The sequence below is a fragment of the Sminthopsis crassicaudata genome, chromosome 5, assembly GCF_048593235.1.
Source record: "Sminthopsis crassicaudata isolate SCR6 chromosome 5, ASM4859323v1, whole genome shotgun sequence".
Classification (NCBI taxonomy): Eukaryota; Metazoa; Chordata; class Mammalia; order Dasyuromorphia; family Dasyuridae; genus Sminthopsis; species Sminthopsis crassicaudata.
The window spans coordinates 36,621,611-36,637,558 of NC_133621.1; the positions used below are offsets into that span (position 1 = coordinate 36,621,611).

The 15,948-nt window shown below is 37.1% G+C and overlaps 1 protein-coding gene across 7 annotated transcripts in view; it reads left to right on the forward strand.

Annotated features, from left to right (window-relative positions):
* ATP2C1 (ATPase secretory pathway Ca2+ transporting 1) overlaps positions 1-3,077 on the forward strand; it is a 221,473-nt gene extending 218,396 nt beyond the window's left edge. For all 7 annotated transcript variants that reach the window (XM_074270895.1, XM_074270897.1, XM_074270891.1 and 4 more), the window contains 2 exons: positions 211-352; positions 2,244-3,077. In XM_074270895.1, the coding sequence (XP_074126996.1) occupies positions 211-352; positions 2,244-2,386 (285 nt within the window). In that variant the 3' untranslated portion in view covers positions 2,387-3,077. The remainder of the gene's footprint in view (positions 1-210; positions 353-2,243) is intronic.
* The last annotated feature ends 12,871 nt before the right edge of the window (positions 3,078-15,948 follow it).

Genomic DNA, 15,948 nt, shown 5'->3' on the forward strand with positions numbered 1-15,948 from the left:
TTCTGGGGTTTGGTGGTGTTGTTTTTTTTTTTTTTTTTTTTTTTTTTTTAGTATCATTGACTCATTAAAGGGTAGAGGGGGAAGGGAAAACAAAGCAGCCATTGATATTGGTTAGTCTTGGCTGCATCTTTATAATTAAACTTGGGAATTTAACTTGCAAATCAGCAACATAAGAATAGAAATCATGTAACTCTGTTGTTTTTTTTTCAGACCAAGTCTGTATTTGAGACCGGACTCTGCAGTAATAAAATGTTTTGCTATGCCGTACTTGGATCCATCATGGGGCAATTGCTCGTTATTTATTTTCCCCCACTTCAGAAAGTTTTTCAGACTGAAAGCCTCAGCATACTAGGTAAGGAAAAAAATTAGCTATGTAAAGTGTGGAGAATGTTTCTGTCACCAGTGAGTGGTCTCTGAAGTCTTCAAGGCTGTCTCAGTTGGAAAGTTCTTCTCTTTGGCTAGGCAGAGGGGAAGTAGACCTGTGTCATACTTAGGCCTCAAACAATCACATGTTGGCAGAGTGTAAATAAAACAAATCAGACCTTACGCAGCTTTCTCTTAAAATGGACAAGGTGATCTGTGGAACTTATACCTGCTTCCTTCCAACAGTTAGGAGCAAAGATTAAAATTAAAGTTTAATGGAAATGATTCATTATTTCCATGACTTGTTCTCTACTTGAGTCAGCATTGATGTTATAAATATAAAGTATCTTTTATTTCAAATTCACTATGTAAATATGATGGATTTTGAGATAATAGTATCTTAACTTCTTAGGGTTACTTCCTTAGATATTAAATAGGATATAAAATTGTACATTTTCTTTGTGATTTTTTAATTACTCTAAAATACTGTTCTTATAGAAGGGCTTTATTGGAATGTAGATCATATGAACAAATTCAGCTGCCACAAAAGTTTTTCTTATTTCAGATTCCCTTCAACCATCTTCACCCTTGACATTTGTTTAATAAACTAACTGCAGCTTTAAGAGAAAAGCAGACTCTAAGTGTGCTTGTTATTTTAAAGCCATATTATTTTAAAAATAACAATACTGGGTCAGCTGGGTGGTGCAGTGGATAGAGCACCAGCCCTGAAGCCAGGAGGACCTGAATTCAAATCTGGTCTCAAGACACTTAACACTTCCTAGCTATGTGACCCTGAGTAAGTAATTTGACTCCAATTGCCTCAGCAAAAAAAAAAGGGGGGGTAATTAGTTAATTAGCAGCAGTATTACTCTTTACAGAAAAGTAGGATAGATGCCAGCATCCCACTTGGTTTTCTAGATCTTTTTCAATAAAATCTCTGGAAGCACCTCCTCTAGGAATTCCTTTACTTTCCACTGGAATTCTGGTCACTTGAGATGACTTTGTAGCCAAGTGAAAGAGATTCCTAGACTAATCATTAGGAGATGTAGATGGTTGTTAATAGCTTATGTTTCTGTAGTACTTAATAATTGTTTGAGAAGTACTTTGCATACCCTGTTTCATAATACAATTTTTTTTTTTTTTTTTTTTTTTTGTGAGGCAATTGGGGTCAACTGGCTTGCCCAGGGTCACCCAGCTAGGATGTGTTAAGTGTCTGAGGCCGGATTTAAATTCAGGTCCTCCTGACTTCAGGGCTGGTATTCTGTCCACTGTGGCCCCTCCAAGCATTGTTCTTTCGATTTTAAAAATTAGAAGACTGAGGTGTAGTAAGTTAGTGCCAGAATTGGAACTACCACCTTCTTACTCAGGCAGCCCTGAGCTCTGGTACCCTCCAATCTGATAGAGTTCAGCATACATTGGAGCCTGCTATGTGCCAGGCACTCTGCAGAGTTGGAAAGGAAAAGGAAAATGGTTCCTGTTCCGCTCTAAAGGTAGAAAGCATTCCAGAGAAGGGAGCCAGGGCCAGGCCAGGGGCAGGGAGAGGCTAGAACCTCCAGAGTCCCCTTTCTGGGAAATGAAGCCGTGGATGGCCTTCCAATCCCCCTGGGCACTCTGAACCAGCCTCCTCTAAGACTCAGCCTCCTGCCTCATCTTTAAGATGGGAAGGACCCCATTCATTAAGCTGTTGAACAAATACCTTATCACCCTGCATGGCTGAGCTCACCTGCATCCTGGGTGTCTCCCAGGCTCCTCCACCTCACAGATTCATGGGTGAAAAAGTCCTCTGTCTGCTGGCAGGTAGTCCAGAAAGGCCCACTGGGGTTTGTCAGCAGGTGGCCATATGAGATGTGCAGGAGCTAACAGGGGCTTCTCTCTTGCAGACCTGCTCTTCCTGCTGGGCCTTACTTCCTCGGTGTGCATAGTGTCCGAAGTCATCAAGAAGGTGGAGAGAAGTAGGGAAAGGAGCCCAAAGCACGGCCCTTCCACATCCTCCTCTTCCTCCTCCTCATTCCTTGACGTGTGATGCATATTGCATTCTTTATCTGTGAACAAGAGTGAGCTGCAGCTTGGGGGTGTGCTGGAGAGGCAACTTTGCGTGGGGGGCTCTGCAGACTTGTTAAGGATGTCTTCATGTGAACAATGACATTAGAGATGGCTCGAGGCTTGGGACTTCCCCCACCCTGCCTGCTGCTGGGAGTCACCAATGAATTATGCAACTTGGATCTTATTTTCCTTGATAAAATTGGCTTCTGAGATTGGAACTTTATGAAGTATGTGGGAGGTTAATTTAAAACAAAAAAGGATGAGGAAGGAAAAGGCAAAGCCTGAACCACCTTCTGCACTTAAGAGGTCTGACTGTATAGATAAACTGTCCATCTTAGATATAAATATTTTAGTTCTTTTTTATTTTTAAATATTGTATTACTTTATGGTGGTGGGGCTTTGTTACTAATACACGAATAAAATTAACCCTTTAAAGGCATTCTCTTTGGTTTAGACATGGAGTCACAGGAGTGAATGCCAGACTTCAGCTACTCTATTTATTTCCTTTATTTTGTGATGTACACAGCTCCAGTTCTCTTTGCTGCCATTTTTGGTATCCTATGGGTTTTTTGCACAGGACGTGACCACTGTCGGATCACTGTTTTCTTTTCTTTCTTTTTGTGATTGAAAAGCCTATGCTGCGATTTGAAGTAAATGTTTGCTTTTCATAGTAAGTGTATATGCTTGCATTTTCTTTGGAGATGTGAATCTTTGGAGTCAAACAAAACCTTCACACATGTGGGCGTCCACAGTCAGGACAATCTAATACCTTTCCTCCCCTTTCTGTAGCAACACAATTGTTATGCTGAGCCACAGCTGAAAACATGTAAACCAATGGCAGGCCCAAGTTTATAATGAATTGTATTAACACACTCTCTGCACCCTTCTCTTTTCAAATCATAATACCTTTCATCACCCAGTCTCCTAATTTCTTAAAGTCCAAGAATTGCCTCAGGAATTTCAGCCTGAATAATTTTTTACTCTTTATTTTAATTGTTATTTTTTATAATTTTCTGTAACTTTTCATGTGGCCTTTCTTTAAATCGTACAATCTGTTTAAAAAAAAAAAAAAACCAAAAAAAAAAAAACCCCAAAACTCATTAATTTAGATATAAATAAAGGATTTTTTTCTTGCCCAGGAGAGAGAGGTTGTTCCATGTATGCCTTATACCTTGTTTTCACAGTCATTTTGAGCCTCTTTTCTTTCTTGTGTCTTTCTCTCCCTCTTTATTTCGCCCATTTACTTTCTACATTTCCAAGCCTGTATGAATAGGCAAGTTGGAGAAATAACGGGTGATTCACTTTCTGAATACTTCCATTCATTCTCAGAACTGAGTAATGTGGCAAGTATACTTGGAATAGATATTCAATTTTGGGTGCAAAGAAGATTCAAAATTGGAAATTTGATGCAGATTTTTCTGACTCTCTGCTGAGTATTTTTAATTTACCGCAAAAATAAATCTTTAAAAGTACTTATTTAGTCTTTCTTAAATTAGTCAATTTTCCATTTCCCCCCACATTTAAATAGCATTCTGGATTCTTGTAAAGTGTGGGAGGATGCCAGCTTAATCATTCAAACTAAATTATAAATATTAAAGCCTAAATATTTGTCCTTGGGGATTACTGAAGGTAACGTGCCTTTGGGTTGGTCATTAGAGCTTTGACACCAGCTGCTGCCTAACTTTGTGTTTTATTACCAAATGATCAAGGGCTATGATGCTTTGTTTTGGTTCATAAATTTAGCTGGAAATCATTATGTTTAATCAGATACCAGTCTTGAGGGAAATAATTTCTACCTACCCACCCAAAGCACTAATCATTTTCTTCTTTCCTGTAGGTGGACTTGAGATGTGTTAGTAAACCTGAAATCTTTGTCTTTTATTTCCCTATTGTGGTTGAGATTGAAATGAGGCTGCCTGTATGCATTCTCAGTTATTAAGGTGATAGGTTTTTTCTTTCATCAGCCATGTTCATATATTAATGATATCCCACCCAAGTCATTGTAAATCAGTATTTTTTAAATTACCTGTGAAAATGTTGTCCAGGAGAAATTAGGAAATGCACATAAATATGTAGACTGACTTCCAAAATGGGCATTCACAACTGCAATAGGGAAATATTCACATTGAAGCCTACTGGGAGTAGTATGGATCATTTAAATGCATGAATATTTAACCCCAGAGCTCTTGCCATGCTCACTCAATAAACTTTTAATTAAGGAGTTGCATTGTGACAGTATGCTGTACTGAGAGAATGTAGAGTTTAGAAGCAAGGCACAGTTCCAGCCTTTGTGAATTTGATAGTATTAATAAAGAAGATGATGAGATAAACAGAACTACATTATACATTTATTTGAGAAGTGTGTTCATGTTGTCAAGCAAAATTCTAGGTGAGGTTTAAGCAGGAAAAGTGATTACTGGAAGGAAGAAGAAATTAGAGAAGACTGATTAGAGGTAGACTGACTCTTCTTCCCCTGTACCACTATTGGATGAAGTCATTTAGCCATAAAAGGATCAAAATGTAAGGGGAAATAAGGGACAAAAGAACATAGAATAATCCCCAAACCCATAACTGGCAAGCAATCAACCACTGACTGCTAAAATTAGTTCATGAATACGTGCTTTCATCTCTGTGTATTCTCTTCCTCAGTGATACAGAGTCCTGTCTTTTTATAGCTTCCTAGAATTGGTAAACTGCTGTAGCCAAAAATATGGCTAACTTTTGGTTAAGTAACCTGAAGTTAGCCGATGTGATTCTTGAATGAAAGACTTAGAGTTTATCCTGGGGGCCATGTGAAGAATCCACTTTCCTGTCACTGGCACAGCTTTTGAAAATTCATGTTATTTCCACATTATAATGAGGCCCTTTCACATAGGAGGTGACTCACGCATAATGACTCAATGAGTATCTTTTGCTGAACTTTGATTGTAGAAGAGTCATGAGCCAGAGTGCATGGCTGTGAGAGCAACTGATCTGTCCATTTGTAATGAATCAAGAGAATAATTGACACATTCCCCTCTTTCTTCAGCAGGTTCTTTGAACAGTAATTTTGTTTTTTATCATTTATCCTTCCAGATGGGTTTCTGAAACTATGCATGAATCCCATAGGTTCATAGGATTTGGAGCTAGCAATGTCACTCAACCTCCACTAACTTCCTGCTGTGTTTTGCTAAAGAAGTGACCCTGACTTGTTGAAGAATCTGAGTGCTTCTGAGTCCCAGCAGGCCCCAAAGACTTGGACTGTTGGTCCAGGACTGATGTCGGATCTGTCCACATGACCAACTTTCCTCCATTTGGAGAGATGGTCACTAGTAGGTCGGTCATTTATATCATTGCTTGGCCACAATGAATAGTGACATCTTTGGTGTAATAGAGGAGATGTCCAGTCTGAAGAGAAGACCCAAACTGTTATCATTGGCTATCTTAAAGTGTTCAAGAATTCTAGCTTGGGCATAATCTGCCTTTGTTTATTCACATTTAATTTCCTCTACCTAAGTCCTGGAAGAAAAAAAATGGATTGTTGATAATTACAAAAAGTTGGGATATAGCCATCTTTTATGTACTTATTCAGAAATAAACATTAATATACACAAGACAGTTCATTTCTGTCTTGTTGGAAGATCTCATGGGATTTGTAAGCCACAGATTCTTTTTAAGTTTGACATCACTGCTGTAGGCAATCACCATTACTTATATCAATGGCAGGTGTTTCCCCAACCTATAATAAAAATCCATTATTACTAACAAATGTTCCTCTCATGCCAGGGCTCAGTGAAAGGTTGTAAGTGCTGGGGTCACAATTGACAGGCAGATGATAAAAAAAATTCTCTATTTCAAATTGTACCCTGTAAATACTGATGCTGTTAATTAATGTATTAATTAGCAATAGAATAAAATAACTAATAATAAAATAAATAAATAAATATTACTAGCTAGTTACCTAGCACTTGAAGTAGTAGCATTTAAATGCAGATTCTACATGTACTAAACCAGACATATTTGCACTGAAACCCAAGTACTCTTGAGGGATTTGTTCTTTGGGATGGAAAAAATTTTTTTTCTCTCATTAAGTTGTTGCTGGAGTTATGTTCTATGGGAGGCACATAAGGAATTTAGTTTGGACTGTTTTTGTTTTTTTCTAGTAAGTTTAATTTTTCTCCAAGTGAGAATCATCTTTTCAAAATTGAAGGAGATTAATTGATGCCATCTGGAAAAGTCTTGATAAGATAAAATGGTTTTATGAGCTTCCAATTAACAGGATTTTCTATGGTACAGTTAGAATAATTTATAATTTGTTAAATATAAAGATAAAATGATATATTAATATTAGAATTTATAATCCATCAGTCAACAAACACTTAAATAGTTGCTATGTGCTAGGCATTGGACTAGATGCTAGAGATAGGAAGGAAAGCAACACAATCCCTACCCTCAAGAAGCTCATCATTTAGTGACAAGATATACAAACAACTATGGGCATGTAAGATCTAGGCAGCACCATGGAAGTCATTTTGGACGGAAGGTGTGTGAAAAACTGGGGACCAAGATTTTCATCGAGTCTTGAAGGAAGTTAGGAAATGAAGAAGGTGGATGTAGTCTGAAGCCGGAGTGCCCTTGTGGGCACTCAAGGAGCAAGTGGCTGGTTAAGCTGGGTCTCTACATATGTTGGGTTTAATGGACGTGCAGGAGCTTTCAATGCCAGAAGACTTTATATTTGATTCTGGAGGCCTTAGGGAAGTACTGGAATTTGAATTGGGAAGGAAGGATACATACATAGTCAGGCCTAAACTTAATTGAGATTGTTTTGGCAGCTGAGTGGTAGATGGGAGCATAAGAGACTTGGAACAAAGAGTAATAACTTTTTTTTAAAATATAATTTAATTTTTATTTTATTTTATAATTATAACTTTTTTTTTTTTTTTTGACAGTACACATGCATGGGTAATTTTTTACAACATTATCCCTTGCACTTACTTCTATTCAGATTTTTTCCCTTCCTCCCCCAACCCCCTCCCCCAGATGGCAGGCAGTCCTATATATGTTAAATATATTACAGTATATTCTAGATACAATATATGTGTGTAGAACCGAATTTTTTGTTGCACAGGAAGAATTGGATTCAGAAGGTAAAAATAACAGTTTACGCTCATTTCCCAGTGTTCCTTTTCTGGATGTAGCCGATTCTGTCCATCATTAATCAATTGGAATTGGATTAGCTCTTCTCTATGTTGAAGATATCCACTTCCATCAGCATACATCCTCGTACAGTATCATTGTTGGTTCTGCTCGTTTCACTCAGCATCAGTTGATGTAAGTCTCTCCAAGCCTCTCTGTATTTCTCCTGTTGGTCATTTCTTATAGAACAATAATATTCCATAACATTCATATACCATAATTTACCCAACCATTCTCCAATTGATGGACATCCATTCATCTTCCAGCTTCTAGCCATTATGAAAAGGGCTGCCACAAACATTTTGGCACATACAGGTCCCTTTCCCTTCTTTAGTATTTCCTTGGGATATAAGCCCAGTAGTAGTATGGCTGGGTCAAAGGGTATGCACATTTTGATAACTTTTTGGGCATAATTCCAGATTACTCTCCAGAATGGTTGGATTCTTTCACAACTCCACCAACAATGCATCAGTGTCCCAGTTTTCCCACAGCCCCTCCAACATTCATCGTTATTTGTTCCTGTCATCTTAGCCAATCTGACAGGTGTGTAGTGGTATCTCAGATACCACTTAATTTGCATTTCTCTGATCAATAGTGATTTGGAACACTCAAAGAGTAATAACTAATAGTACGATAGCATGTTAAGTTGACTGAGTCATCAGGGGTCATAAAAATGATCATTTCACTGGGAATAGTGGAAAGAACACAGGGTTTGGAGTCAGGACCTGGGTTCAAAGGCCAGCAGTGTGACTACTCCTGTGGTTCTGGGCTTGTTTTCAGTTCAAAGACCTGACCTTCCAGTGACATCCTTAAGCTCTGAAGAACAATTTTGACTCCAGCATAGTATTTACAAAACTATCACATAACCCTGGCACATATAGAATGTTTGTTGGGAGTAACATTTATGGTGGTGGTGGGAAACATCCTACATTGAGCAAAATGGCATCAGAATAGAGCAGCTCTTAAGTTAAAATAGAGGTTCTAAGCAGCATAATTAGAAAGCCACAAGTTGACGTTACCTATATTGTGTTATAGAGTGAATTCTCGTCAAGTATAGCATGGCCTGCAATGGCCACTGAGTCCACTCTGAAATTGAAGATTCTCTGGTACCATGAAAGCCACTAGTAGTAGTGTACTAGGTCCCCTAAGTTTATGAGAGTTCCAGATTTCTGTTATAGGATGAGAACCAGCGTGTGAGACTTGATAAGCAGTAGTTCTGTTTGAGCTTTTTTAAAATTTTCAAATAATGTCCCAAAGGGATGAGTCAGGATCCACTAACAAACAGAAATTTGTAATATGAATAAATTTACTTGTAGCAGCAGAGAACAGGAACATTTCACCATCTTGAGTTTTGTAATTACAGTATTTTTAATAGGTACCCCCTTATATAATCTTGATGGTGAGTTAACAGAATTGAGTGGAAATGGTGGAATCTCATAAATGTTAAAAACAAGACTTTAGTAGTAAAGGGTACATCCAAGAGATAAGATGACCAGGGAGTGTTTCTGCCTTTATCAACTAAACAAGTCTGTGCATATTTTCATGGCAACTGTTTGATGCATATTTAATGTGGATGGAGGGGAGGGCAAGGTTGAAAAAAGGATCTTTTCTCAGCCTAGGCCTTATCTTGAACAAATGTCTCAGAATGGCAACAGAAATAAGACAAATTTCATAGCTTTGGACGTTGCTATCAATATTCTCACTAAAAATTTAAAAACTTACAAATAAAATTGTAAACATCTTAACAGCTGTATGGTCATTTCCCACCGCTTACCTTGAAATGAGAATGGTGACTTAGATGTCTTTGTGGGATGAACAGGGCAAGGCAAGAGGTACATGTTGGTAACAAGCATATGCCAGCGTGTTTATGGGTGTCCAAGTAATTTGTTGTTTATTAATGACCACAGAGGTGGGAAATGTTTAATGGATTGAACACTTAAAAGCTACCTTCAATTGTTAGCCATTTTCAAAAGTAGGCAATTTTCTTTCATTTATTAACCTAGTAATAATTGATAAGTTTCTGAGAAGAGGAACTTGTAGTGAAGTTTTGCTCACTTTTCCTCCTTAAAATATTGAAATTATCTTGAAAAAATTAATATTAACTGTAATTACACTTAACATTCTCACTTTACTGCCTTCCAGAAATTCCTATGAGTTGAGTTCCTGATCCCACTTTCTCCCAAAGCATCTGAGCCAGGTTCTAATTATATTTCTACCTCTTAGATATTTACAGTGATAAAGTGGTTGACTTACATGGGCGATTCAAGGGGATAACATGAAAGAATGGAGCTGCATTTTATGTTTCTCCAATCAAGTTTTTAAAAATTTAGGTAGCATCCTAAAGACAAGTAATGGCCTGTGATCTGGCTGTCGTCAGCAGAATACGCTGTGGCACAGTCAAATTGAGTTTGCTTTTAAAATGAGTCTTTATTATTGAGGCAACTGACTGGAAAGCAATTACCTCAGAACCATCAGTAGGACATCTGTTCCTTTAATGTTTGGCAGGATTTAGATCTGGATGGTGAGAGTGTCAGGCATGTGGCACCGAAATAATCCTGTATCCCCTATAATAAATGTTGGTAAGCCATATCATTAGCTTGGGGAATAGCTACTGACTCGGAACACAGTTTATGCCAGGTGAGTAGAAAGCGAGGGGGAGCCCATTCATTTTATTAACAATTCATATCCCATGGAGAGGGTAGCGTGGTTATTAGCAAAGCTATGCTTATGGAGGTGTAGGGTACTTAACTATGGCATTTTATTGCAAGCAATAAATGTAAGCATTAGAGTTCAATCCTCTCATTTGATAAATAAAAGGGAAAACACTCCCCCCCCCATAATTTTTTTTTCTTCTGTTTTGTTCATTGTATGCAAGTGTTACCAGCTAGGAGAGGAAAATGATTGAACATTTGTTTTAATCTTTAGAAATGTTTTTGCATAATGAACAGAAAATACTGTGATCCATCTACATTCTAACAGTTTTTAAATCTAAGAAAGAACAGGAAAAAATCATTCCATGAGCATGACTCACACTCTTTACCCTTCTTTGCCCAATTATGTGATTTTCCTGAACATCCAAGTCCTGGCAAAGGTCTTAAGAATCATTTGCTTCCCCTTGACTCTCTTAACTTTGAAAAATTGGTCTTTGGTTGGGGAAAGGAACAAACAGAAGACACTGAGCTTAAGCCCTTCTAAAAATTATCTCATTTGATCCTCAAAACCATCCTGGGAGATAGGTGCTATTGTCCCCAATTTTACTGATAAGGAAACTAACAGACAAAGGTTATGTCTTGTCCAGGGCCCTTTGGTAAGTAGAATTCTTATCTATCTAATAATTTTTATTGTAACATTATTTACATCTTAATTGCTGAATTTTAACTACTGAATTTTGCTCCAGGATAAATTTTTTTGGGGAAAAGTCTGATGAGATGCAGGTATCTTCAAACAAATGGGAAAAGTGCTAGATTTTAAGTGCAAGAATCATGGTTTAAAACAGCCTGGAGCTTCCACTCACCCCCAGTGCAAATCTTATATGTCATTTAACTTCCATCCCCTTATCTGTAAAACAAACAAAAATGCTGAATGTTATGGTTCTGAATACTTCTAGCTCTACTTTAGAATCAGGATGTATGGGACTCCAGAAAATATAGAATACAGAATCTTAGCTCGGGTGTTCTGCCTCCAAGTCTGAGGCGAGTTCTACACTGCTACTGTCCAGTGCTGAAGGTGTGTCCAATACATCTGAAATGGTTGTGTGTGACTGAGCATCAGACAATTGTAGCTGGCTTGCTTTTTATCCCCAAACCTCACCTAGGCTTGTGGAGTCAGACCACCCACCTGCCAGGGTCTCTGGAGACCTTAAGCACTAGATCAATGTTAGCTAGTTAGCTGTTTTCAAATGTAAACAAAGATTGGTTAACAACTGGATTGATAACTAATAATTCAAATTCTCTCCCAGAGTTAAGAACAAAACGAGATACTTAAGTTACTAAATGATATCTGCTATTATTATAATCATCACAATTATTACTATTGACATTATTTTCCTTATTAATGTTATTGTTCTTTCTGGGATGTGTAATCTTTGATAAAACTTTTAAAATACTTTTACATGGATTATGAAGAGTCAGCAGAGGATAATTAGAAAGAAGGTTGCACATGGACTTTGAAGGACCAGGTTCAAATTCAGGGTCTGCCCTTTATTACTTGTGTGTCTGTACAAATCACTTAAGCTCTCTGGGTAAAGTTCTCTTTATTTGTAGAATGAAGATTTGGGGTTTCAGTGACCTCTAGAAGTTCTTTCCAGATTTAAAAATCTATGATCCTGTGATTTCATTTTATCCTTAACAGATGGGAACACTGCCAACTTCCTTCTTTCCCAATTTCATGTCTAAAAACATTTTTTTATAGTGAGTTTGGCCTTGATTTGGACATAAATTGCAACCATGAAGAAAAGGGGCAAAAACAATTATCATTTGTGGCGCAGTAAAAGCTGCTATGGACATGAGGAAGTGTTTGTTTTTTCTTACTAAATCTGCCCTGGAGAAATAATATTTCACTTCGAAATGGCACATAGTGCCGGCTAGTAGATTGAGTTAGATTAACTAAAATAGGATCTCAAAAAAGATATTATAAAATAAATACATAAATGTACAACATCCATCTTCCTGATTATGGTGGGAAAAGGAATACAATTTTAACTTGAGGTTCTGCTTCTGGGTCTAGGAGACATAAACTTTATAAAAGATAAAACTTTCAGTCTGTTCAACTCCAGTCTGCTCATGGAAAAAGACATATTTACATCTATTTTTTGTTCAGTCCTCTTGTTCCTGGGAGTATCTGCTATTTTAGTTATTTTGGACCTAAAAGAATGTACTGAAGTATGTCCCATGGAGTTATATAGTAAATGCGTCTTCAATAAATCTGGGCTGCAGATCAAATATGGTAGGGAAAATATGCTAAAGGGGTATGTGAGATACTGTATAATGGATTATTGGGGTAGTAATCCAGACAATGTTCCAGTTGGCACAAGTGGGATGATACTACTTGAATTACTGAAGAGGAGCATTATTTCTCACCTTTGCCTTTGAGAAGATAAAATTCCTTCCTTTGATCATGCCCTCTTTTCCAACTCCTACCATGTTTTTTTCCTACTTCTTGTAGCTAAGCTAAACAAAATGGAATTTTCATCCTACTATTTCCTCTCTAGACTATGCAAACTGGTCTCCTTGGTCAACACTTTATGAAGTTGCCTTCAGATCACTAATGGCTTTCTTGCTAAATCAGATGGATATTTTCAGTTTTCTTTCCTCTGAGTTTCTTCACTATATGTGATATTTTTAATCACTTTCTCCCTGAAATTCTTTTTCCTTACGTGAGTGACACTACAGACACTGCACTGTTTTTCCTACTTTATAAAAAGTAAATGAGTTTGTTTTTACTTACTTTACTCTCCTTTTATAGTTATCTTTTATCTCTTTCAGAGAGTTATCCTACATGTCAAAGAATTTTTTAAAGTGGAGGGTAGGGGGAAGAGAGAGAAAAAAACAATAATTCAGAAAAATAAATTAATAATTCAAAATACTCAGGTGTTATATGCAATGTTCCTTGCCTATGGTTCTCAGCTTTTGTCAAGGAGTAGGGGGAGGTGCCTTCTCTCTTTTTATCTTTTGTAATTTTGATCTTTGTTTGATCTTTGCAATTTTGCAAAAATTCAGTTTTGATTGTTTTATGGTTGGGTTTTTTCCTCCATTATTGTAGTTGTGTATATTAATTTCTTAGTTCTGCTGACTTATACTTTGCATCAGTTCATCTAAATCTTCCATGCTTTTCTGTATTGATTATATTTGTAAATTCTCATAACACAAAGATAATCCATTCCATTCATGCATAATTTGTTTAGCCTTTACCCAATCAATGGCCATCTACTTTTCTTTTGATTTTGCTACCACAAGAAAGTGTTGTTATAAAAATTTTGGTGTATATGGAACCTTTTTTTTTTTTTTTTTTAATCACTGACTTCTTTTGGATATATGCCTTACAGTGGGAATCTCTGTATCAAAGAGTATGGATATTTTAGTAATTTGATTTCCATAATTACAAACTGGTTTCCAGAATGGTTATGATGATTCATAACTCCATCATTGCATAAGTGTTCCTGTCTTTTCATAGCCTCTTCAATGTTAAGGATTCCCATCTTTGCCATTTGGCTGAATGTCAAGTGAAACCTCAGGATTGATTTGATTTACATTTTTGATGTAGTTATGAATGTCTAGCATTTATTCTTTTGAGAATTGTTTGTTCATATCCATTGATGCAGCTGGGGGAAATGGCTTTTGGGCTTATATTTTTTGTTAGTTGTCTACTTTGGTCTGTAAAATAGCATTGATAATACTTGCACTATCAAGTGAGAAAATGGTGTTTGAAAGAAATCACTCTTAACAACAGTTGTGTGTAGGAGTGAATTAAAGTAGACAGACATTGGAAGCTATGAGACCAGCTAAGAAAGTTAAAATAATATAGAAATATAGGTCATGTGGACCTAAACAAAAATGTCATCCTTTTGTTTAAAATATGAGCTACACTTTTTATATAAGATTTAATTCCTTTATCTGGCTTTTGGGGCCTTCTAATCTCACCATTCCTAGCTACTTTGGCTTAGTTAGATGAAAATGAAAATCAATCTTCTTCATTGAAATGTGCATTTTTAAAGAATCTATTCTGCTGTTCAGTTGAGATGACTTTGTATAAAATCAAATAGGTGCCTAGCTCTCCCATCTTTTATGCCAGCAGTAATCTAAAATGGGCAATAGATCAAATTGATATTGAATATCAAATATGCTATTCCAAAGAACAAAAAAAGAAATGAAAAAAGAAACACTAGTAAGCATTTTATTCAGTCTGGGACATTATAAAAAGAAGTCCATAAGCTATAGGTGATACAGAGTATCCAACATGATTTCAAGAAAATAGGCTAGACAGCAGTAGTGTCCAGGCAGGGAAAGCCACAGGGTAGATAGATGACTAGGCCTTCTGATAGGGTATGTTCTAGGGGATCAGAAGATAACTGGGGCCATCCTGAAAGATCATAGCTCTTTCCCACTGAAAGCTGCTCTAGCATTGATTTAGTCCCTGCAGGAAGAGGCCCAGACACACCTGGGAGCCATCCCAATTCCAGCCATGTGCCTGACCTCAGCAGGAACTAGTAGCTGGTTAAATAGCAAAAGACCCGAGCCTTTTCATTGGATGGACCAAAAAGGAAGTAACCATCATTGACCGATGGTCACCAATGCTGTCTGCTTCTTGTTGTTATGTCACTTCCTGTCACTGACCTAGGGTCTTGGCTTTTAGAAACCTTTAGGTCTGGGGATCACGTGACTTACTGCTGCCTGAACCCAAGACCTGTTCTTTCCGCTCTGCAGATTCTGGGAATGGGGATCCAGTGACTTAGGCCTAGTCTCCTAGACTTCTTGAGAAAGTGTCACCTGTCAATCTGACTCAGACCACAGAAAGGCTAATTGTAATATGCCATGCCATGAGGATCACTTGAGAGAACTGAAGATCTTTAGCTTGAGAAAAGTATGATGGGGAAATAGAAAAAATATAATGGGTCCTTAAAAGGAAATGATTTGAAAATGTGACAAGATTTGTTCTATTTGACCTCAGGGGATCAAACGAAGGACAGTGGGAAGAAGTTAGAGAGACAGATTTAATCTTGTTGTAAGGAAAAATTTCCTAACACTTCAAAACTGGATTGGGCTATCTCAGTTGGTAATGGATTTTCTTCTGATTTGAGACCTTCTTAAACCAAAGATTGGATTACTCATTGTTGAGTATGCTGTAGAGGGAATTCTTTTTCAGATGTGGATTTGAATGGCTGATCAGTAAAATTCCTTTCACTTTTAAATTTGTGATTCTTCACATCCTAGTGTTTTCCTGAAAAAATAAACTCTTAACCACTAACTTCAGATAAATCCCTTTTAAAAATGGAGTGAATTGATTGCAGACATCAGAAAGCTTCAGATCCCAGAGAATTGCTATTATTTTGTGTTCTATGATGTATAGGCTGACTATCACTTTTGCCGTAGATGATTTTTAATTATAGAGCTGAAACTTGTAGAATGTTTCAAGAGACTGTCTCTAGATGATACAGCAGAGTATAATGTAACACGTTTTTGATTTGAAATTGGATGTAGTGAGCCCAGAGCCGAGTTATAGGTTACAAAAAAATACCCACTGTTACAACATGAAGTAGCAAAAATAGGAAACCTTTTAGAACAATGTGTGAAATCCAGGAAGCTGCTAGCCAGTTTCCAAATAAAAGCTTTTAAAATGGGGAGTAGGAAGTAAAAGTGCAGCAAATGACTG